The following is a 26,045-nucleotide window of genomic DNA, read 5'->3' on the forward strand; positions in this document are numbered from 1 at the left end:
CAAGTCTAGTTCAGCTAGGACATTTTTGTTCACTGTGTAGAAGATACTGTGCCAAGTCCTGGAGGGGAAACAGATGAACCAGATATGGCCCCTGACCTCCAGAAACTTAGTCTAGTGGGACAGATACATTAAAATAAAAAAAGTGGATCACATTAAGGTCACTAAGACAAAGATTTTGGAAGTTTTAGAAAAATGGATCTCTCACCTTGTTTGAAATCTTGGAAGGATTCATGGAAGAGGAGAATGTTTGCGTTGAAGCAAGAGGCCTAAATTGCAGCTTCTACCACTTACTGATAGCAAGTTGCTGCAGCCCAAGTGGGCAAGGGAATGGAGCGCTTCACCATCAAAACCACAGCCAGCTGAAGGCTCCAACGGCAGCTCTATCCCTGAGCATGTCACCATGTGCGGGGTGATGTCTGAAAGTTTCACTTCCCTACATTGCTGTGATCCCATATCACCAGACCTTCAGAGAGATGGAGAACATGTACATTCAAACTAGACATCTAAAACAGAGCTGTCCAACGGAATTTTCTGATAGAAATCCTCTATCTGCACTGTCCAATATCAGCCACTAAGCTATGTGTGGCTGAAATAAGGGAGTAAAATTTAATGAAAATTTATGTGTAAATATCCAATATGGCTAGCAGTCAACATATTGTATGTGCAGGTCTAGAACCTTAGGTCGCTCTTAGTGAACTAGTCACAAAATTATCTGATGATGTTGGCCCATCATCTGTTGTACAGTTCAAAAAGTTAAATTTATAGAATCATGGTCTTTTGGAATGATGAGGATCTACCTAAAATGAGATGGGACTTCACTTCTGTCTCCATCTTTGCATATCTGGCAAATTATCTTCATTCATGTGATTAAACAAATATTTACTGTTTTCTGTTGCATTAACAGCAACAGAATTAAATGTTTCCAAGACATTCCAAGAACATGGAACACCTGTGCTTTTCTAAAAATTCATTTCACAATTCATTTTGACATATGTGTATAGATTGGGAAATAAGTTAGGATGCTGGATGAAAGAAACCCCAAAATAAATTAGCTTTGAAAAATGGTTTAAACAAGAGAAATCTGGGCTGGAAGTCCACAGCTAAGACAGCTAAATGGTGATTTCAGGGATCCAAGTTCCTCCTTCCTTGTTGTTCCACTGTCCCTGAGGGTTGCCCTCAGTCACATGGCATTCCAGATGGGGAGGAAAAGAGCTAAGGAAAGCATGACCATTCTGTTAATAGGCACACATCACTACTATTCACATCTCTTTGGCCAGAATTTATAAAGTGGCCCCACCTAGTTACAAGGGAGTCTGAGAAGTAGTTATTCTTTCCCCCATGGACAGTAAATGTAACAAGATAAAATATGGGGTTTTGTTACTAAAGGAAAAGGGGAGAATGGATATTAAGGGATAAGTAGCAGTCTCTGCCAAAGAAAATCCAGAAATGTTCTGGATTCCAAGATAACGCAAAATGTCTAGATTCCAGTGCTGAAGTTGGAGACATAAAAGAGCACACCAAAACTCACTTAACACATCTTCTTCACCAAAAAAATTCAAAAGGAACACAAAATTATAAAAATTAAATTAATGCAATTACTCTTTGCCAATCTAAATATTTTAAGTCCTTTATTTAAAGCAGCAAATAAATGAGCACTTGTACCCACTAAAAATCCATCATAATCATCAGACACAGAATCAGAAAGTTTATTTACTTAAAACATTTCACAACTATTATACTGTTATTGGACAATCATTTATTTAAAATAACATCCCAAATACTTACAAAAATAAATCAGGTATTGCTTCTATTTTTCAAGTGTCAAAGTCTTGGTCATAGAAAAGAGGAATAACCTTTTATAAACTAAACATTAAAGCTACATCAAGTTTAATAACTGCACACTATTTTCTTTTATGGTTGTGCTTTACAAATTTCCAAACTACTTCTTTGCAATGTACAGGTTCATAATAAGAATGTATGCACAACCATATACACCCATTTCTACATATGAACGTTTCTCATTAAATACAGAGAACCTAACCTTGGCCACAGGGCCAGATGTGCCACTACACAGAAATGGTGTAGATATAGAAGCATTATCTAACATTCAAATTAGCATGCCAGTTATCAAAGATGATGACATCTTAATGAAGGATACTCAATGTTTCTAGATGTTAATTCTTAATCTATACTAAATCATTAGTTCAACTGCCTTATTCATCGAAAAAATAGAGTGAACTTCAAATATTTCTCAATACATTAAGTTAATCTCAGGATAAACATCATTGTCATAATTATACACACTTTTTATTTTAAAAAGAGAAAGGAATTAATATTCCTTAGAACAGACGCTCAAAATTAAAGATCCTTTCCAAACTGGTCTGTGGTTTTACTCTATCATCACTGGGACATTTAATTCCTTCTAAAATAGATAAAAATGCTGAATTGCTCTTCCCTAGTATATGCACTCCAGCCTCACTTACATCACAGACATGTACAAATCATGGTTCATGATGAATATTTATAGTGCTTTACCACCCACAGGGTGTCAATCTCACTACATTAACCAGATGTGGAAAAGAATCTCACTTCTGATCAGTTCCTGAATTTCTGCATGATTAATCACAATAATACAAAACGTGAAATTATATTAGTCTTTCATAAATACTTATATATCAAGCATTTGAAATTCTACCTACCACCTAGAAAAGTGATAGATCACAAAATTTGCTTTTCCTCTATTAAGAAAAAAGAATCTAGCCTTATGTCTTTATTCAGAAATTGCATCAGTTACGTAGAAATTCCAAGTATAATAATTGAAAATTTAAGAGCAATTGAACTGTGAAAATACTAATTTATTGAAATTGATGTTTTACAATAAATTTCATTAAAAGGGAGCTTGAAGAGTTTGTAAAATGTCAATATAAGCAAGTAGTAAACACCACAGGGGCAGATGACTTACACTGACCAAAATATCCAAAAAGCCATAATATTTAGAAAGTCTTAATTAGCATGCTGCAGTATTTTCAAAGGCTTATTTTACTTCACTAAAAGTCACAGGCAAGCAGAGGCTACAAGAATATATGAAAATGCAAATCAACAATATAATTGTACCGATAAAAAACATCCAACTCTAAGAGGTAGTGAACAGAAGTAACCCTGATAAAACAAAATATCCTGACAGATGCTCCCTAATCTCAGAGACCCAAATACAGTATGAAATTCTTGTAGTTTTAGCGACTAGAAAAAATTTACTGGTAAAGAATCTAAAAACCAAGTATCTAAATGAATAATACTGTAAATGGAACAACACTCATATTTGCAAAGAAAGGCTAAGAATAAAACCTAGACCAGAGGTCTATAGCCTGCAGGCCAAATATGGCCTACTACCTGTTTTTGTAAATAAAGTTTTATTGAAATGCAGCCACAACCATTTTGTTTACATATTGTGTATGGCTGCTGCTTTCACACTTATGGCAGAGTTGAGTACTGGTGACAGATCATATGGCCCACAGAGCCTAAAATATTTACTAAAATACTTATCATCTGTCCCTTTCCAGAAAGTTTGCTGACCCCTGGTCTAGACATATGCTGATAGGCATGTAGCTGTTGAACAGCACTGGAAAGATTAACTGAATGTCACAATAGAAGGTATTCAACTATAAGGAATACAAGATGCTAGTTACATCACAACTCAATTCCTTTTCATATCTCAAGTAGTCCTAACATTTTTCTTCTTTTTATTTTTGTGGTCTAACATCAAAGAGTATTTCCAAGTTATTATAAACAGATTTAGAATGGTGCTGTCCAATAGAACTTTCTGCAATGATGGAAATATTCTATATCTGCACTGTCCAATATTGCAGCCAGTAGCCACATGTAGCTACTGAAGATCTGAAATGTGGCTGGTGCAATTTTTATTGGAACTGAATTTTTAATTTTAATTCATTTAAATTGCCATATGTGGCTTGTGGCTACAACACTGGACAGCACAGATTTAACTCACCTAAATTAAAGTTTCAAAGTGTGACTCTTAAAAATGACCAAAAAACCTAGAAAGTAACACCTTTGAAAATAAGAGCTTTGGGCAGAAACGAACCCAATACCATACACAGCCCAAGACAGATTCCTTAGTGAGTAAACAAAATCAAACTGTTTCCAATTGTTTCATCACTGCACCACCTCTTTTTGATGAACAGGCAAAACTATTAGGCATCTTTTTTTAGCAGAAGCCCAGATAATTTTATGCTTTAAAGCAATAAAATTGTAATCTTCATGAATTATATTAAAAAGTATGTGGATGCTTCACACAAAGTATATTCTTTAGTTTGCTTTCCATCAGAAAGTCACCTCTTATAAAAGTCAGTTCATTTCCATACCTTCAACATTTCAACCATATTGTACAAAAGCCGTTGTTTATAGTAGGGACATAGGAGAACTGTGACCTCTCTGAATCTGCAAAATTTCCAATTAGTCACTTTTACTAGGACAAAGTCATTTCAGTAGTCAAATCTTCCAAATGTTCTATCTTCTGTTACATGACAAAATATACCTATTCAATGACAGAGTTAGAGGAGAGAGGTAAAACCTTGTATGTATCAAGTCAAAAAATATAACTCTTGTATAGTTCTCCATGTGCCTACCTCATGACTATTTTCATATGGACCAGAACAATAAAACAAATATAGATATATGTTTAAATTACATACAACTGATTACACATAGCAAATCAACCAAGCTACTGGCACAACTGAAAACATTAACCTAAAATATACACGGTCAATTTGAATTTATAATACTCTCAAAAGACAAATGTTTGGTTGAGGTGTGTGCCTAATTACATCCTCAAATTATTCAACTGTGCTCCCTCAGAGAGATAGCTAATTCCATATTTTGTGTTCAAAGTAAGCTGGCAAAATTAATTTCATGCATCTTGATTTTAAAATAGCTGATATCCAGCATCATAAACTTCTTTTTCAATCTGATAGTTAGTTGAAAGGTACAAAATATTTTAAGGGCACTTCTGTTTTTGTTTTCTTTTGCAGTTTAATCAGCTGTTGCAGCAGGAACTTTAACAGAGAGGTTTCTTCTGGTGTGGGTGATGTGCCGCTGCTGTGCTAGGAAAGACCGTGCAGGGGTGCAGGCACCAGTGTCTTGGCCAGCACCACTGCCGCTCACAAGTCTAGACTCCATCCCCAGTTTCTGGAACGCTAAACTCTGAACAAAAACAAATGAATCAATAAGATAACTAGAGTATGCAAAGTGCTTTTCACATCTATAAAGTCATTTAATCCTCAAAACAATCCTATTTTTTCCTCATTTTTGTAGGAAAAAATAAGGGTTCAGAAGCTAATTTATCTGCAGATGGTAACGCTAGTAAGCAAGACTGAAAACAAAGGCATAAAACCCAGTTTCTCTTTTTTTTTGGTGAGGAAGACTAGCCCTGAGTTAACATCTGTGCCAATCTTCCTCTATTCGTATGTGGGACACCACCACAGCATGGCTTGATGAGTGGCGTGTAGGTCCATGCCTGGGATCCGAACCTGTGAGCCCTGGACTGCCAAAGAGGAGCGCATGAACCTAACCACTACATCACCGGGCCGGCCCCCCAGTTTCTCTATTTTAATCCACTATATTTGAAATTATTAAAAACAGTAGCTTAAAATAATGTTCCAGATTTAAGCTTAATTATAACAATTTTAAAAAGGTTCCAAAGCATATTTTTATGTTTGGGCCATCCCTCCACCCACTATGAGCAGACATAGCACAACAGAACAGCTTAGATCAATGGTTCTCCAAGTATGGTCCCTGGATGAACATTAGCACCTCTGAGAATTTGTTAAAAATGCATATTCTACCTGGACTCTACTCAGACCTACTAAATCAGAAGCTTTGCAGGTGAGTCCAATAATTTGTGTTTTAACAATCTTCCGATGCATGCTAAAGTTTGAGAACCACCAGTATAGTTCAAATTTACTATGGTCTATCTATATATTGATATATGACAAATTACTGTAGTTATGGCTATTGGGTTTCTTGTAAGGGAAGTCATTACCTCTCACTAGACCACATAACACAATTTTACTGGACTTAGCATCACTAGTACCTAGTACAATACATCAAATATACTCAAAGCTCAAAAAATATAGGTTGAAAAATGAATAAATAATGCATTATTTGGCTCTAATATTTTTAATGATTTATGTATCAAGGGGCCACAGAGGAAGAAAGAAAATAATACACAGCCCCCTATCTTAACTAGGATGACTAACCCATGAAGGACACTTCACACATAATTTCCTTCGAGGCTTTGCTAAATTAAGCCAGATTTTACCAAAAAAGTGAAGGGAGGAAATGAGCACAAAAAGTGGAATGAAAGACAAGGCATGTTTGAGGAAGGACAACCAGTTCTATGTGGTGAAGAACACCTGTGTGGGCAGTCTATAAACTGATATTCTCTCATACTAAAGAAGCAGGAGCTAAGGTAGACAATGGCTCCATTGTTATCTATTCTAGCTGATTAGAATAACTCAAAAGAACCATTCATAACATGAAATGATACTCTTGGACACATCCCACTAATACTAAGGATGACAAAATAAAATACATTTCAAATTATTATTTTTTTGCTGAGGAAGATTAGCCCTGAGCTAACATCTGTGCCAATCTTCTTCTACTTTATATGTGGGTCGTGACCACAGCATGGTTGATGAGTAGTGTAGGTCCACACCCGGGATCAGAACCCATGAACCCAGGCCGCCGAAGTGGAGCATGCCAAACTTAACCATCACGCCATGGGGCTGACCCCTCAAATTATTTTACACTATTTTCTCCTTGTTAGGACAGATAGACAATTATTGAAGAGTATTCCTGGGTTAAAAAAAAATACATTAAGGGACACACTGAGAGGCTTTAGGGGATGTTAAAATAAATGCTGAATACTAGAAGCACTTAATTTTGCATTATCTAGATATTCATATTTCTACAGAAACTCTTCATGAAGCACAAATTAAATATTTTAGCTCAAATAAGGCAATTTAAAAACATTTATAAATTGTTGTGCGTGCTTCATGCGCGTCAACTAGAGGTTAATGAGTTATAAAATCACTGTAGTGATTTTTGAAAGTCAACTAAAAATATTAAACTAAAATATACAGTTAATTAGGATTGTGACCAACATTTTAAAAAAACAGAAGCCAATACGACAGAAAATACCTGAGTGCAATGCACAGTCAGGGTAACTCTTGTTCAGTTACCGATGTAAACATGTATATGTGCTGACTCGTGGTATAAGATATATTTCCTTCTGTGGTTCATGGTCAAAATGTTTGATAAACACTGTTCTACACATCCAATCATTGGTGGAATTTTAACTCACCTTATTATACCAGGCAGAAACAATGAGTTTTTCTTCATAATCACGGAATTTTGCTACTTTACATTCACTCTGGAAAAAGATATAAAGACTATTAAAATCCCAGAAATCAACCCAAATTACTAAAATGGAATCATTTTTTCACTATGCTCATCATCATTATTACTATTTTTTTAATTTTTATTTATTTATTTTTTTCCCCCAAAGCCCCAGTAGATAGTTGTACGTCATAGCTGCACATCCTTCTAGTTGCTGCATGTGGGACGAGGCCTCAGCATGGCCAGAGAAGCGGTGTGTCGGCGTGCACCTGGGATCCGAACCCGGGCCGCCAGCAGTGGAGCACGCGCACTTAACCGCTAAGCCACGAGGCCGGCCCTCACTATGCTCATTATTGAGAGAATTTGAAGACTGGACTGTGAGGTATATCAAATAGTCAAAATGTAAACTGAATCGTGGAGAAATGCATGCACAACACTTTTAGGAAAGAATAATATTGTTAGCAGCAAATCTTTAGTTCAGGAATTTTACTGGTAGAATAGACATTAACAACGAGAACAAACAGGAAACTACTGATTCTTATGCTACTGTCCCCTATGTCTAGAGGAAAAAGTAACAACTGGTTTACATGACAAAACAGAGCTGCACTTATGGAGGAGTCAAAACTAACGAGAAAGATGATGTAGTAAAAAAATACCCCAGAAAATCCTTTACAGTCTCCTATAAAGCTTAGCATGAATTTTTCTCTCTCAGTTCTTGGTGACCTGTATACTCGATTGCTTGTGGCCATATTTGCATGCCATCCTAGAGACTGGCATCCATTTCTCAATTACTCTAATACTGCCAATTTTGTAATTTTGTTGAGCACTAGATATAGTAGGCTCATATAAAAAGTTATAATCTTGAAACATTTGAACATTCCCACAGCAAGATGCTCATGATTCAAAAAGCAAACAGGAATGAGGGAGGCAAGAGGCTCTTCTTTTGGTTGACATCCACTCCAGGCAAAGACTCCCTGAGAGGGATGGCAGATAGAATAACCTCTGCTATTTACATGACTTTTCTCCTTTTTACATTTTTCAGTGTGTGTACTGAGGAATACACATACATTAAAGGCCCATCTGCTGTGACTGAACTGAATTTTTCCCTCAGAGCCCTACAGTTAGAGGCACCATTTTGTAATCATACTTGTTAGGGAACTGTACCCCAAGCATTGACAATTGTGTACATTCTCACTGGCTTTCACTGGGAAGTGAATAATCAGAGCGGCTGAGATTTCAGAGATCATTCATTCCAACTCTTGTTATTTTACAGACGAGGAGACTGAGGACAAGTGAGGAGAGGTGACTTTGAGATAAGTTACCAATAAAGCTGGAACCCTGGCCTCCGATTTATGTCATATTTAATGCTGGGGGTACAGAGACATAAGACACAGCCTCTGCCTTCAAGACACTCTGACACACGCCAAAAAGAAAATCAGTGTTATTGTGGGATGAATTCATGAGTTCAAAGTACATGGAATCACTATGGAGTCAGAACTAACTTAGCCCTAAGGAATACAGGGAAAGCTTTATAGTCCTTAGGGAAAGCTTTATAGAGGAAGAGACATTTGAGCTGGATCCTGAAGAATGAATAGTATTTCTTCAGAGAGATATCTCTATCCAGTGCTTTTTACAACACTTGACATGGCCTGAACAAGCACTTACAGCAAGTGCACATAAGGCTGGTATGTACTCTGGATGTTAAAGTCTTTAAGCAAAATATTTCCACCACAGTCCATATCTACTGGCTCAGAAATAATACAAAGAAAATGGTAAATGACTACAATGTGTTTCTCTGAAATATAACATTCCTAGTTGATTTAAAAAGAAACCAACTATCAGTTATGAGAATTTCAAGGCTAGTGACAAGAGATTTTCATATATTGAGGTATATGGGGTAACTATTCAGGTTCAAAACTGATTCAGCTTGAACTAAAGAAGCCTGACTTATGGCCTATCAAACATACATTGTACATCTTTAACCACGAAAGAATGTACTCTCACAATAAGAATGCATACTTCCCCTCCAATGCCAGTATTGGTAACGCCCATATTAGTCTCTTTCTAGACACCAGGGTCACATTGATTACTAATTTGCAACTGAATACCTCTTTGAAACTTTGATGAATATGTATCCTGGGTGTGTTTAATGTATTTTCTTTGTTGTAAAAAGGTATAAGACTGTATTGAAAACCATGCTTCTCCAGAATGTTTTCTTCCTTTGTGGAAACTGCCTTCCTGGGTTATAATCCTCACCCTGGCTCAAGTAAAACTCACCTTACCTCTCCTATCCATAGAATGGTTATTGGTTATTTTGCACTGACATTTCGTGGTGTAGTTGGCAAGATTTCAGAGAAACCCCCTGGAGACCATCCCCTGGAGACCACCTGGAATCTACTTTGAACTGGTACCACTCAGGCCCACTGAGACCTTCCAGCTTCATAGCACTCTTCAGGTGCCCCCAGTGAGTTTCTCCTGAAACCCAGACTTCCTTATTTAAGCTGTAGGGACTTTTACTTGAGCTGTTTCAAGTCTTAAGACTAGGTGTCTTAAGGGGGTACTGGTACATTTTCTAGGTGAGAGCAACCTCTGGGGAATTTCAGAGTGAAGGGGACAGGCGGACCTTTTCAATTTGGCTTTAAATTGGAAAAAATTGTGTCCATAAAGTCTGAACAAATTGTTTAATAGCAAAATGAGAGACTGAAAACTCATTCAGCTCCAAAGAGAAGGGATACCAGCTCCTCCCAGCCGTAAGGTGTCCTCAGGCAACTGAGAACCTAGTGGGAGTGTCTAGGTTGAGCCTCATGACGTGCAGAGGTCCCATAGGGAATTCCACCATGATTGTTCACTTTAAGTAACTGACAGCTCATGCAAGGATGTGCACATAAGGACTGGCCATCCACATACTCCGAGCCCCCACGGTAGTTTTCGACTTGACTGACTGCTGGCCAAAGAAACCTCGACAAGAGAGTGTTCACGACCTTTTCTCTGACCCACTAAACTGTCCTTAGAAATTGTTCAGACTTTGTAGTAAAACGAAACTAAAAGAAAAACAGAAATCTTGCTTCTGAAAGCCAACTAGTTCCAGAATGGGTAGCCTCCCCCTAGAACTCTGGTTGACTTCATGCACAGTACGTATGGATCTGATACTTGCAAGTGCTTAACAAAATGGGGATAAATGGTTGGATCTTTGAATCAAGATAACCTGGAATAATTTAAAATTACAGTGGCCACTTTGGGGCTCCTTTGAGCCTCCAAAACTTGTACAGTGGCCATTAGAAGGAATGTGCCAATTAGGTAAGATCATTTAAGAAGTCTACTTATTAAGTCACGGTTTTACAGACAACCCCATAATCTACCTTCAAAGAAGGGCCCAATATGAGCCCCTCCCCAAATTAATGAGATTCTGAGAGATTTCCTGGGAAACTGCTATGTTGAAGATTAATGAAGGTGTTCAATGCTGCTAGGTATACTTACTGTTTGTCCTGGCTGAAACCTGACAAGATATTTGAAAGGATTTAGCAACTTATGATCAAAAATTCAGCCAAATTGTAAGCTGATATTCAAAGCCTGATAGGATATTTTTTTAGGCCTTCTTCCCTAAATTAAGATAAAACTATGTACCCAGAGGGAAAGAAGCAAATTAAGGACAAGGTAATTGGATGGGTATGTCAGTCCTTTGATAAGTAACTAAACTTCTGTTTATCTCAAAAAAACTTGTGACTTCTCTGGGAGCTATTATCTAGATATCCAGATTCCTAAGACTGAAAGAAAAAAGAGAAAAGAAGCCTTCAGAGATGCAGGCTGTTATGAAAGCACCCTTGCCCAAAAATCTAAGGAAAATTTTAAAAACGGAGGCTATAAAATCTTTGTTGCATCTGACTGTGTGTTTATGTGTGTGCCGATATATGTATGTTATAAATGTGTTTCTATATTATAAATATAGATATGTTTCTACCTGCAGATGGTTTAATTTCTGAAAGAGCCCTATTTAATTGGCTTAAAGTAAGTGCTTATATAAATGTAACAGAAAATAACCCAAATGTCTTTCAAGTTAATGTGATATAAAATAATCTTTGGTAAACGAAAGCTTATTTAAGTTTCTTGGTTTGATTGAAATAAGCATGTCTTCAAAGTTATCAGCACTGGTTATGCTGCAGACATGCAGCTTTTTTTCTACCTGGGTTATTAATCAAATAGCTCATGTTATCTCTGTTACAAAACTTGTTAGCAAAGATAATAACTTAGAATGATAGCTAATTTTGCCTAATGTCTCATGAAGTCTCGTAGGCAATCTAAATAATTATTGAGAACAAGTAAACTAAATAGATGTGAAAAAGACAAAAGTTTCAGGTGAATTTTTTACAATAATTGTATGTTATGGTGTACGTACCTAAAATAACTTCAAAACCTTTTTGGTAACTTAAAATCTTAGTTTTGTTAAATCAAGTTAAATGATAAAATTTATTGAGTATCCAGATCATTTTCACATAAGATATAACATTAGATATTAATTACTAAACATGGATTTATTTACCTTTGGCTCCTTATTGCAGAGAAACTAGAAAATACTGGGTTTATTAATAAACATGTTTGTGCCACACTGAGAAATTTTCTATGAGAAAGTGCATGTTTCTAGACAGTATTTGTGGATCTGCCAATCCACGGGATGCCAATATAAAAATTAAAGAAAGTAAGATGTATGTTTTCAGTAAAGAAGATTTAAGGAATAGAGATATGTTTGTTTTGTTAAGAAAAATAAATTTGTCCTAAAATACTAGGAAGGAAAGAAAGCATAGGACAAATTCTGAATGTAAAAAAAAAAGTTATAAAAGGTTTGTGGAAGAGGAACCTTGAGGAAATAATTTTGAGCATGGTCAAGCTGGCTAAGATTAAAATAAATTTAATTAAGTAAATGAGTTTTAATATCAAAAGTAAGCAGATGCAAAATTAAAATTAGAGTTTTCTTTCTCTTAAATGATAATTTTCTTTAACTTTTAGTCTGCTCTTGATAAAGAGATTATAAAAGGTTTTTCTTTACCTTTGAGTAGTCTGCCTAAAAGCAGGGATTTTATCAAAATAATTTTCTATGTCCAAAAAGTTGAGCCTATCTATTAAAAGACTTTTTTTCCCCCCAACTGTTTTACCTTCTGTGTTTGCCTTTAACATCTTCTGTTGTCATCCTGGTTAAATAGATAACTAAGCACTCCTTCTCATTGGACCAAGTGTTTTAAAATCTTTTGATATTTTTGACAAACTTCTCCAAAAATCCAAATGCTAAATAAAGTCTTTCTTTTGACCTGAAAGAACCTTTGAAAATTTCTAATGGGTCCTGGGACTTGTCAAAGAATTTGTTCTCTCTTGCTATAAAGAGTGAGATACTATACTAATTAGGTTTATTTGGTATGTTAAATTGCATGGGAAGCAACGTCAAGTAAATGATCATAAACGTTCTTAGGTTATATTGCGTAGGTAAATATTATTCATTACCTTAACCCTCCTACCTTGCTTCCAGCACCACAGGAGGAAAATTACCATGACTGCACCACAGGAGGAAAATTACCATGACTGCATTTTTATTATCTAATTTGGTTTACAGATGGGTCTTACTTAAAAGAGAAGTAGGGACATAACCAGGCTGGATATCCTGTCCAGCCTGGAGAATGTCCACTGCTCTCTGTTAACCCTACTAACCCAGGGAAAGATGTCCTTCCACAGGCTCAAGAAATCACCACAGAAGAAAACAAATATGACAACAAAAAATGGGAATTTTTGACGGTACCATGCAGATGTGGTTCAGGTCAGATAACAAACCACAGTGCCTATTAGAGCACAATTGCCACTGCTCCAGCAAATACATCAATTACCCATTACTCACCTGAAAAGGTGATTTTATGGGGAAAACAATATTTTTGAAAACTTTCTCCCACAGTGGCTCATAAAGAATATGCTCATTGTACTATATGTCCTAAATATAATCCCAAGAAAACACTTCATGGGTCACAAGGTCACTTTCCCCTTCCTAAGGGACCCTTTGAGGTACAGCAATTGAACTCTGTTCAAATGCTACCATCTCAAGGATATAAATATCTTAGCAATGATCTGTGTGTGCTAACAACTGCTGCCAATCTTCCTCTCCTTAAGGCCAGATGGGCTTGTTCAGTGTTCCACTGGTATGAAACCACCTAGCAGCTATATTTGTTCCTTCTTTGGGGCTAGAAGATGTCATATCACATCTAGAAGCCCTGACTAAATTTACTCAACAAGCCCTTAATGATAGTCAAGCAGGATTAGCCTTATTAAATACTGAAATGTGTTTAGTAAGAAAGGCTGTCCCTCAAAATAGAATGGCCTTAGATATTTTAACTGCATCCCAAGGTGGTACATGTGCAATCATTCAAAGTGACTGCTGTGTCTTGATATCTGATGAATCTTCCAATGTGTCCTCTCTGCTAAAGCACATGAAAAAGCAAGTGGAAGCCCTAAGTGACCCTATACCTAGTCTTAATTTGTTTCATTGGCTCACTTCCAGTATTGCCTCCCTTTTGCAATATGGATTGCAATTCCTATTCCCATTATTTCTTGGAATTTTTCTATTAGTCATAATATTCAAACTAATTACTGTTTTCTTCACTCAGTATTGTAAGACTGGAATGCAGGCTAGAGTAATGGTTGCTCAGTGACTTGAGATGGTCAATCAATCTTACAACACTGGAAGAATTTCCTTTTCTGATAAAGACTATGCCTAAGAATTCATTTTAAACTAATCATTCCAAGTATTGAATTATCTATTCTCAAATTGTTATAAACAATGTAACCATAGGAAGTCATGTAAAAGCACATGTACAACGTTTGTGCAATAATCTAAAAATAATTGACAAATTACATAACCTATGAAACGCTTCCCCTGTTAATATATACCTCTATGTTTGTCAACTATATCCGACTATTTACCCCCAACATGGTTAACTGGGCAAATCAATGAAATAAAAGCCTAGCACCGAAGGACATGATGGACCAAGGGCAGGCAGCAACCACCCTAGCACTGAGGGACAATATTTTGATCATCAATACTTTCCATCAAAAGATTGTTGATTAAAAGGGGAAAATGACAAGAGATTTTCACATACTGAGGTATATGGCATAAATACTCGGGTTCAAAACTGATTCAGCTTGAACTAAAGAAGCCTCACTATGGCCTATCAAACATACATTGTAAATCTGCTTAACCATTAAAGTAAAGAATGCACTCTCTTAAGATAAAAGTGGATACTTCCTCTCCTATGCCAGCATGGGTAATGCCCTCTTGGTAATGCCCATGCTAGTCCCTTTCCAGACATCAGGTCATGTTGACCTGCTAATTTGCTGCTGAATACTTCTTTGAAACTTTGATCAATATGTACCCTTGGTATGTTTAATGTATGTTCTTTGTTCTAAAAAGGTAGAAGACTGTACTGAACACCATGCTTCTCTGGAGTGCTTTCTTCCTTTGTGGAAACTGCCTTCCCAGGTTATAATCCTCACCCTGGCTCAAGTAAAATTCACCTTATGTCTCTTATCTATAAAATGGTTAGTGGTTATTTTGCAGCCACACTAGTATACAGAACTCAACATGGCTCTGCAATTATGCATATGTTAGTATGAAGAAGTACATACTGACTTCAAAAATAGCATCAAATCTCACCATTGTATTAAAAATAGTAGTTTTGCAGAACACTTTGCAAAGGAAACTAGAACATGCCCAGTTATAAAATCAAAGAATATACAATATCGTACTGACACACCTAACCCAGCTAGTAAAACTAATGTAATCTCTAAACAAAAATAACTAAAATTTAAAGACTCAGCTAACTAATAACACCATGCCATTACTAACACAACTTTGTGTGATTAATAACCAAGACCGCCACTTTAGTCCAAGGGCTTACTGGAATTCTGTAAGTACTTCCTTCTCCCAGGAATTCCAACTAAGTTTGTTTAGGTTCAGGGAGAAAAAGGGAGAAGATAAGAGAGAAGAAAAATCTGGTTAAGAAGGAGAGAGAGACAGTGCAGCAGAGCACATAAACTCACAGAGACTAATCTTGTGGATAGTGAGATGCCTTGTAGTAAACATGCGGAGTGCTGAAACATGATGTTTCTAACTTCTTGTGCAACTTGATCATTAATAGCAAATATATGACAGCAGTTAATTATCATGATTACACAGAATAATTAAGAGGAGATGCGTGAATATGGAAGCTTTACCTCCAGAATCTCAATTCTTCTCTCTTTCTCTGCCAACTGCTTTCTAAGTAGCATTATTTCAGCAGATGCTGGATTTAATTTGGGATCTAAAGTTTTTATTACCTGTTTAAAGAAAAGAAAAAATATTTTACATTCACTCTATCTTATCAAGTATTGAAACAAGACATAGCCTATAAAATATATGTAAGTGGAAAATTTTCCACAAAGCGATCCAGGAGCTAATGATGGCTTGTTTTACAGTCTAATTTGAATAACAAAAATGACATTCTATAAACAAGAAATGATATAAAATTCAGTACAAAAATGGGAAGATCCCCATCCCCAATTTACTTTCTTCAAAGCTGAGAATGCAGGGATAGTTATTTAGCCTTATCAAACTTTGAGTGTTGAGGTCTTGAAATAACCCTTTCCACATTTATCTGACTCGAGTATTTTTTAAAAATTAAAATGAATTCAATAATTATATGGGAACTTGCTGATTGGACAAAGAGTAACAAAAAATTCTTAGCAACAATATTTTTTACTACCATTATTTAGTTAAATGTAATTCAATATATAAGATCAACATAACAGACATTGGTGATTTTGTCTGCAAACCCTAGGGTGCTCAACCACATTTATGTAAATTACTAAAAGTTAGATGAAAAGAGATAGTTGATCAGAATGTTTTTCAGAGACTTAACTAAAGTATGTACACAGCAGTATGGTTGGAAATCAACTCGGAAATGTCAGGCATAATTTATAAGCAAAAATAAGTTTCCAACAATAAGGTCATCTATATAATGTAATTACAAAGCTACTAAAAAAGGTTTAAAATTATTTAATGATTTAGGAAAATTTCACCTATATTTATAACGGTAAAAAAAAGAAGATTAGGGGCCGGCCCGGTGGCATAGTGGTTAAGTTCTTATCCTTTGACTCAATACTTCCATTTGACCCATTAAAGCAGGAACAAGATTAAGATAATAAATCAAAATAAAGGGAAAGCTGTCTGCCTAAATATGTTGCCTAGAGCCTTATTTCTAGCAGCAAAAAAGAAACAGAAATGGAAATAGACTATTTCCAACAGTAGGATGATGAATAAGTAAACTATGATATATCCCACTCAATGAATATTATGTAGCCATTCTTTTATTTTGCAAAGTCAGCTCCATAAGCAAGTGAATGTCTTGGTTACTGCTGTATATCCAGGGCTTGGCTGGATGTGCTCAAAAAATATTAAATTTCATTTATTTAACATGAAGAAATTACTATTTTAAGTTTAAAAATACAAATCATACGTGATATAATCATACAATTACTGTGTGTGTATACTATAATCAACAACCATAGAGATAATATGCATTGAAAAAAATGCACTGTTAAGAAAATACACCAAAAGATTAACAGCAGTTATCTCTGGGAGCCTTTCTGTATTTTATACTTTCTACTAAAAGCATGTATACTTTTGTAACTGAGAGAAATTGAACCATGGCAGAGACTGCTTGGATATTTACCACACCCTGCCTCCCTAGAAGCTGGGTGTGGCTATGTGCCTGAGTTATGCCCACTGAAATGAGAATGAAAATGCTTTACCCTGTTTCCAGGCCTGACCCATTACATATCTCCCTTGCACTGGGCTGTCTTCCTTCATCCACTAGTTGGACGATGTCAAGTGAACTTGGGAACCCTATGTTGAAGAAGGCAGAGCCTCTGTCAGCCAGGGACTCTGAATGATTGCACGGAGCAGAGCCCTTCCCTGATGACTGGGCTTCATGTGGTCAAGAAGTAAACTTCTGTCTTGTTAAGCCTTGAGAACTTGGGGCTTATCTGCCGCTGTAGGTAATATTTACACCTTAATTAATAAATATAAAAGTTTGGGGCCGGCCCCATGGCTTAGTGGTTAAGCACGTGCGCTCCGCTACTAGCGGCCTGGGTTCGGATCTCGGGCATGCACCGACACACCGCTTCTCTGGCCATGCTGAAGCCGCGTCCCACATACAGCAACTAGAAGGATGTGCAACTATGACATACAACTATCTACTGGGGCTTTGGGGGGGAAAAAAAAAGGAGGAGAATTGGCAATGGATGTTAGCTCAGAGCCGGTCTTCCTCAGCAAAAAGAGGAGGATTAGCATGGATGTTAGCTCAGGGCTGATCTTCCTCACAAAAAAAAAAATAAATAAATAAATAAAACATAAAAAGGGCAGCTATATCAGCAATACTTCAAAGATGTTATAAAATTCTCTTCTTTTCTTCAGTAAATAGAAAGAGTATGTTAGCATTCTCTGAGAGAGAATACTTACAGTTAATTAGGAAAATATATGGTATTCACGGAAATAAAAGAATTTATGAGAATAGTACTTACAGATATTTAAGAAAAAGTATGAAATAAGAAAAAAGAACAGTCTGGTGGATATTAGAATAGTGTTTGTCTAATCTAGACTAAATGCTAAAACAATTTCAAACAAGTTGGTAAAGCTCAATTTTCACAAAAGTGAAATTTTCACAAAAAATGTTCACTTTAAGAACTAAAGATTCCATACATTACAGCAGTCATTTTCTCTAATGAGGTCACTACAGTTCATGTGTTTTTTATCTGATGCTGAGTGAGAGGAAGCGAGCGTGAGGACACACCAGGAACCTCATCAGCAAGGCAGGGTAGTGGGGAGCTAAGTGACGTGATGCAGATATGAGAAGAGCAATACAATCAGGTGGAACAGGCCTAATTAGAATCTGGATCACAAAGATTGGAGCTCTGAAAGAACAGTCACTCACATTTCTTGCTTTCTCTAAGTACATTTTATATCTTTCCTCCATTGCTTTCATATCCTCATCTTTCTTCTGAAGAGCAGCTTCAAGTTCATTGATCTTTTGTACTATTATTGAAAATGAAATGAAACATGATTACCTATTTAGAATACTCCATCCTCAAAGAAAAATTATATTTATCATATTTAGCTTCTAAAGACTGATAAGAGAACGTAAAAGAGAAACCTTTTATTTCTTCTTTGTAGTGAATTCTTACCTAAAACTTTTGAACTATCACCAATACATCCCTTATCATTTCATATTACTTTTTCTCAAAAAATATCTACAATCTGCTTTATCTGGCTTTTTTTCTCCTTTCTATGAAGCATTTCGAGGAGCAAGTACACCTTACAATGAAAGCACAACTATCATAAGAGAAAATAAAGAATCTTTCTGTATGTTTGAAGTTCATTTTAATCTGATTATAAATCATTATTTTATTTACATTTCCACAGTATTAAGTGTATTATATTTTACAATGTTTGATACTCCTATATATCAATCAGTTCATTTTATTAGATTTACTTATTTTGCTTTAAGATTAGATCATTTATTGATTACTTAAATCACTAAAAATTATCATGGTTCTTATTTGCAAAGTATGTATCTATGTACTGTCCAAAGACTTATGCACAGTTCTTGCATCCTTCAACTAAAAAGGGCAAGTCCTTACATACAGTCTGATCCAGGTTTTCACAAATACCTACCGTTCTGGTTTACATCTGGCTGAAGATCTTCAATGAGTTCTTGTTTCTTCTGTAATTCTTCATGGACCTCTGTTAGTTTTTCCCTAAGTAGTGGAAAGAGCATGGAGCTTTGGAGGCAGACACACCTAAGAATGAAAACTGATTTCTGCCAAATAACATTTGTGGACTGTGGGGAAACATTTGTGGACTGTGGGGAAGCCCCTTTCTGATTCTCAGCTTCCTCACTTGTGAAGCGGAAAGACTATCTGCCAAACATCAGGGGGTTGTTGTGCGGATAGAAACTGCCTGCACATGGTGGGTGCCAAAAATGTTAAATTTTTTCCCGTTGCCACCCTTGCTTCCTAAGAAAGTTAAAGAAAATATTTTATAGGTTAAATATCCCACACTGCCACATAGTTGTGATAGTTGTCTGCTTTGTAAACTCTTGAAATGACATCAGTGATTGAAAAATGGAGGAGTTTGGGATCACTGGCAGCTGAACCTTCTAGCATGTTTTTCTCTTCCCTTTTTGGTGGCAGTGGTGAACATTCAATTGGCATCAGAATATTTGCTCTTATAAACAAAATCAGAAAAGGACATTAATTCTAGAAGCTTTTAAAACCCTTCCCCTCTCGTATTTGAAATGAAATATCAGTTTTACTTACATATGAGCTTCCAACTTCTGCTTTAGTTTGCTGGACTATAAAAATTTTAAAAAGTTGCTGTAAGATAACTATCATGACAAGATAAATTTTCCACACACCACATCTCTCTACCTCCTTTTGAAGGTGTACTATTTAAAATTATAAATGTTTCAAAAATTTGTATTCTAATAACATACTTGTAAAAACGTAAAATTTTAGGTATTTTTTTACTTCAAAGGGGAAAGGGAAGGAGAACAGGAAGTGAAGTAAGGAAGAGTACAACAGCAGAAAGAAAACTGCTTCACGTTTCTGAATATAATGAAAATAAAATGTGAACTTGAAGAAAAATAGCAAATGCAAGATGAAGGTGATATATTGAGGAGTATCAAAGATTTAAATACCTAAAGCATCATTTATTTAAATTCCAATTTTAAGATTTTAGGCCTTTAATGAAGAATAAAGAACTAAAATAATTATCTTTAAAATAAAATTTTATCATTATAAATGCAAGCACTTTAATATTAACATCAAAATGAAGCAATTGGATTTTGTTAAAAAATAAATTTTAAAATAAAATTTCCTCTAAAAAACACAGGAATTTAAACTGCAATAGTAGTAGTTCTGTATCATCTACTGAAATAGCTAAGAGTTTAAAATACATAATCTGAAATATAATTTAGAAACCAATACATTTTTTTACAAAGATAAAGAAATCTAAAATCTTTAAAACACTGCATTCCAAAATACACTCCCCCAAACAGATCCCATTTTAAAAGTATTCCCTAATGTGGCTTTTAAAAAATATTTGTATTAGAGAGGTTACAATACCGTATATATGCACATATGAGATGCCGCCATGCATGAGACGATTTCTATTTTCCAAGCCCCCAGGGAAAAAAGAGAAAATATAAAGTATATAAAAGGCAGAAAGGAAAAGCAATCCTTTCAATCTTCCTTTTCATCTCTACTTACTCTCCATAGTTTTCTCCCCCATCAACACAGGTACGATCACCTAACTTTCTATCTAATCAATATCTATCTAACACACATCTAGCCCTATCGTTTTGTTGTTGTTGTTTTAGTTAAACACATGCCTCCTTTGATTTTGACTTCTTTTCCCCTCTGCATAAAGAGATCAAACTACAGAAACACTGCTAGGTATATTCAGATTTAGGCTGTTTGAGCTCTCAAGTCTTCTTATCTCTGCCCTCACAATATCTGCCATCAAAAACCAGTAGAAACAGCAAGGCTGTGAGTCAGTATGGAAGAGGGAAGAAAGAAGGGGTGATGTCTTCAAGATTGCACTAAGGTTTCCGTCCTTTGGAGGCTGGAATGCTCCACTTCCTGAGTGCTCTTTTGGTAGAAATCATTTCTCATTCTCTCTTTTCCTATTAGAAATTTCCCTCACTTCTGCCCACTGATTACCCTCACAAGGGTTTTTCTCAGGCCAGCCTGCTTGGATCCCAGCAGAACAGTGAAGGCCTCAAGGGGAGCATGCTCTCCATCAGCAGTTACCATGAACTTAGGTGTAGCTGTTGAAGTAGGACAGACAGAAATCACCTTCTAATACATATGATCAATCGATAGGCCCCAAGTTGGCAAAATCGCTGCACCTGTTATGCAGATATATACGGTATTTAAGGGGACCCCCCCAGTGATAAGGGTAGCACTTTCGAATACAAGATTAATTTGAGCATCAGGACCTATTCCAGAGAGTTCCATATGCAGCACAATTATTATAATTTTTAAGCTACTTACACTTTCTCCTTCAGGCTTGGAGCCTTGCTCCTGTAAGGACTTCTGGAGGTCCTCAATCTGCTGCTGCAATTCTCGGATGCGCTCTCTGCTCAGCCTGTTGTAAGATGAATCATATGTGATTATTTGTATTGAAAGTCAAAGTACTTAAGGATCTATAAAGGTGGGTTTATGCAATTTAACTCATAAAGTATACATTTAATAGCAATAACAAATGCCAAACACTTATCTATGGAGAGGTATAATATATAGTAGAGTAGGCTACTTTCAAGGAAATAACTAAAAAAATAAGACTTTTTTTTTTTTTTTTTAATTTTTATTTATTTTCCCCCAAAGCACCAGTAGATAGTTGTATGTCGTAGTTGCACAGCCTTCTAGTCGCTGTATGTGGGACGCGGCCTCAGCATGGCCGGAGAAGCGGTGCGTTGGTGCGCGCCCGGGATCCGAACCCGGGCCGCCAGCAGCGGAGCACGTGCACTTAACCGCTAAGCCATGGGGCCGGCCCAAATAAGACATTTTTAACCTGAAAGCATATACACCCACATTTAACAATTTAAGGTACTTCCGTGTCAGTGACAAAAGTATAACATTTCTGTACTATATTCACTGGTATAAAAATTAGAAAACTAGCTCAATTTTCCTCCAGTTGTATTTTCAATGAATGGAACTAGGTTTCCTTTTCCTGTTTCAGATTTCAGAGTGTACTGGGCGAAGGCGAAGGTCACCATTTCCCAACCATTTCTTCGTGACTTTTTACTTAAAGTGACTGGCACTACCAACTAGAGCAGATTTTTAACTTGGCAAATCTCATTCTTTAAAACCCTGCTTAAGAGTTACTTCCATTGTACATTACCAGCAAGAAAGAGAGAGTACCTGTCTGACTTTCTCTCTTTTAATATATATATTTATATGACACAACACACCTGCCCAGTATAATTGTCCTTAGTCCCAGTGTTGTAGTTATCACATAATACAATAATTATCTACTCACGTGTCTGTCTTCCTAAATCAACTCTCTAAAAGCTGAAACTTAGTATCTCCAGTGCTGATACTGAACTCTACAGGATAGTAATATTTACCAGTGTCTTCAGAAAGCTAAAATGTTATTCTTCTTTTAATAGTATAAACACACAAATTTGAGAGACAAGATTCAAGTGTCTCTAAAATTCCTGGCAGTCTCTAAGAGCCAATAAAGCTTGGTCAAATAAATTCAAATACCTTTATTGCAAGTATGCTATTTATAAGGCAGGTTAGCACAGTGGTTAAGAGCACAGACTCAGCAGTCAGATTGACAGAGGGTTCTATGTAGGCTCCAGAACTTACTAGCTGGGTAACTTCGGGCAAGGTACTTAACCTTCTTGTACCTCAGCTTCCTTAGCCATAAAAAAAGATAGTCATAGATACTATTTCAGAGAGTTATTGTGAGGATTTATTTATACCAAAATAGTGCTTAGAAAAGCACCTGGCATATAGTAAGCAATACATAAATGTTGTATTTTTTTATTCATAATTTTTGAGCACCTCACTGGTATCAGATAAGTACACTGTTTGCTTTAATCAAGTTATCTATAATCTTCATAACAACTTGCAAATAGGTATCACCTCCAATTTATAGCTGAGGACACAAAGTGTGACTTTAAGCAACTTGCACAAAACCAAACAGTTAATAAGTTTAAGTAGAGGTGGGATTAAAATTTGAGTCCACAATCTGTGTCCCATCTATGCACCAGACTGCAGTAGAAAGGCAGACTGTCATTTACTCATGTGTTAAATTTTCTGTCTGTTGTAAAGATATCTAAGTGCAATTCAAGAATAAGCAACCTGGTTAACAAAATGTGCTAAAAGTAATGGGTAGTGAGAGACTAAACACAAACAAATTTAAACTTCTTCTAAAATCCTAATTATTTTAACTACAATGATATTTTCCACTTCTGGAATCAAGACTTTGTGGTTACGTAACGGCATCACCACGAGTGTCTATTATGAAGGAGCATGTCACCTTTGCTCAGTTTCCAATTCATTCATCCTGCGGTGCTTCTGTTCTAGCTGCTCCTGAAGCTCTTCAATACGTTCATTCTCAGTACCTTCCTGCTGCAGGCGAAGCATCTTGTTTTCATGTTGCAGTCGGATAAACACCTCCCTGTTGTTGAAAAGCAAAATTTGTTTTGAAATTTTTTAAATGTAAGAATTTTCACATTCTTAACTTTTTATAAGAAGAAATTCTTGTCCACTCAATAGTTGTCATTTTAAAATGTTACCAAAGCTTCTGAAAGTTAAGAAAAAACTGTGTACATTGTAAGACTATGTCTCAAAAAGAGTAAGTTTTTAAAGGTACAGGTATAAGATTATGTTATATATGATTAAGTGTTGATTATGCAAATCCCTAAGAGATAATATGAATGGTTTTACTTTCATAATTTAGAAACTATTCACTGAAGGTAATAAATAGCATATCCTTAGAAAACATATAACTGAAAAGCAATAGACTTAAGAAACTATAGCTTGCCTAAATAGTTTAAATATACTTTTATGATGACAGTCATATGATTATCTCTAGATTTTTTGTTTTTAGAAAAAATTTTTATTAAAAGTTTATATACATATTTTTAAAAATACAAATGATAGGAATGGTATTAAGTAAAAAAGCAATGCTTTCCTAACTGCTGCCCTCCTAAATCCCATTCCCCAAAAGCAGCTAATTTCAATCTCAATTTTTGTTCTTCTGAATGCCAGCACCATAACTTTAAAAAACAGGCTCATATGGCTATTTTTAAATGATAATAATCTCACTGGATATTAAAAACTAAAAAGTGCAAGTCGGTTTCCAGCCTGGCATATAAGGAGCTCTATCTTAACAACAGAACACTGAACAAACTGAAAATCAACAACTTTGTACTGAAAATCAACAACTTTGTACTGAAAATCAACAACTTTGTAAACATTACGCTAAGTGAAAGAAGTCAGTCACAAAAGGCCACATATTGTATGATTCCCTGTACAGGAAATGTCCCTAAGAGGCAAATCGATAGAGACAAAGAGTAGACGATTGGTTGCCCGGGGCTGGAGTTGGAGGGGAGGCAGGAATGGAGAAGACTGCTAACAGGTACAGGGTAGCTTTTGGGGGGGATGAAAATGTTCTAAAATTAGATATTCACAACTTTGTGACTATACTAAAAATCACGGAACTGTACATTTTTAAACGCGTGAATTATATACCAAAAAAGCTGTTTAAAGAGTATGAAGTAATAAATCAATAAAACTGTTGCCACAAGAAGGAAAATAAAACCCTAAAAATACCAGATTAGTCAATTGTCCAGAAGTAAACATAGCAGTAAAATACCCAGATAAAGTTGGGTCAAGAGGAACCTCTACAATTTGTGTTTGATTTAACTTCTGCTTCATCCTCCTGCTATGATTGACAGCTTCTCTCCCATTTTTCTCACCATGTGGGCTTGAATGTCATGTATTAAAAGGGTTTTCAACCGAGTTTAAGGATAGGAAAAGAAGTTCAACACAATAAAGGTCTTATTATAAAAGCCAGAATATGTTATTCAGCTAGTTTGTAAAATTTTACTTCTGATAAATTTTAAAACTGCTGTAGTAGCAATAATAATCTGACTTAGAAAGTTTAAGCAGATGAGACAAAGTAATCTTGACCTCTGTGACTCATAAAATGGAAAGTTTTAAACGCTCAGAAATTTACAAAAAAAAGAAGAAATCACATTTCTAATATTAAGTATGGATTATCAATTAATTAAAAATAAATTTACCTATATTCCACTGGCATAATCTCAGCAGCAAGATTCTCATAACTTTTTGTAGCAGATGCATCTAAACAGCAGCAACAAGAAACAGATGAACATTTCAGTATTTCTACCATTAAAAAAAGCTTTTCTAAATCCAACAAAATTCACCTGTTTGGCATAGATGATCCTGTTGTACTTGTGAACATCGCAGCTCTTCATTCGTTTCTTTCAGAGTATCACGCTGTTCTATTAGTCTCTAAAACAGAATTGTTTATATAAGCCAAATATTTAATTTTGCCCATAGGCAATGTACTTTATGCTTACAATAATTTATCTTAACAAAATAATTTGATAATTGTTGCTTAGTTAATGAAAAATAACAATGCTTTAGTTTTAATGCTAAGGGGTAATTTTCTCTTGCATACATCACATAAGTAATAGTCTTTATACAACACAAAGCTTGTGATTTCCCCATTAGATAGTTTATTGTTGAACTAAATGAACATAATTAAGCAACAGAGTATAAACAAGCAACTGTAGAGTAACAAAGCATGGACTTTGGATGTAAACAGATCATGGCTTGAATTCCAGTTTCACTACTTCCTAGCTATATTATCTAGGCCAAGTTATTTGACTCTTTGGCTTTAGTATCCTTTTTTTTTTTTTGTGAGGAAGATCAGCCCTGAGCTAACATCCATGCTAATCCTCCTCTTTTTGCTGAGGAAGACCGGCTCTGAGCTAACATCTATTGACAATACTCCTCCTCCT

At 35.7% G+C, this 26,045-nt stretch overlaps 1 protein-coding gene across 2 annotated transcripts in view; it reads right to left on the reverse strand.

The window, feature by feature from the left end:
* Nucleotides 1–1,611: 1,611 nt before the first annotated feature.
* Nucleotides 1,612–26,045, reverse strand: part of HOOK1 (hook microtubule tethering protein 1) — a 72,976-nt gene continuing 48,542 nt past the window's right edge. For both annotated transcript variants that reach the window (XM_004438620.3, XM_087445831.1), the window contains 10 exons: nucleotides 25,446–25,533; nucleotides 25,302–25,362; nucleotides 23,531–23,671; nucleotides 21,535–21,628; nucleotides 19,798–19,832; nucleotides 19,154–19,236; nucleotides 18,414–18,514; nucleotides 15,658–15,759; nucleotides 7,379–7,447; nucleotides 1,612–5,217 (listed from right to left, as the gene is read on the reverse strand). In XM_004438620.3, the coding sequence (XP_004438677.1) occupies nucleotides 5,047–5,217; nucleotides 7,379–7,447; nucleotides 15,658–15,759; nucleotides 18,414–18,514; nucleotides 19,154–19,236; nucleotides 19,798–19,832; nucleotides 21,535–21,628; nucleotides 23,531–23,671; nucleotides 25,302–25,362; nucleotides 25,446–25,533 (945 nt within the window). In that variant the 3' untranslated portion in view covers nucleotides 1,612–5,046. The remainder of the gene's footprint in view (nucleotides 5,218–7,378; nucleotides 7,448–15,657; nucleotides 15,760–18,413; nucleotides 18,515–19,153; nucleotides 19,237–19,797; nucleotides 19,833–21,534; nucleotides 21,629–23,530; nucleotides 23,672–25,301; nucleotides 25,363–25,445; nucleotides 25,534–26,045) is intronic.

The sequence above is a fragment of the Ceratotherium simum genome, chromosome 22 (genome assembly GCF_057802395.1).
Source record: "Ceratotherium simum simum isolate JZ-2026a chromosome 22, ASM5780239v1, whole genome shotgun sequence".
In the NCBI taxonomy this organism is placed as follows: Eukaryota; Metazoa; Chordata; class Mammalia; order Perissodactyla; family Rhinocerotidae; genus Ceratotherium; species Ceratotherium simum.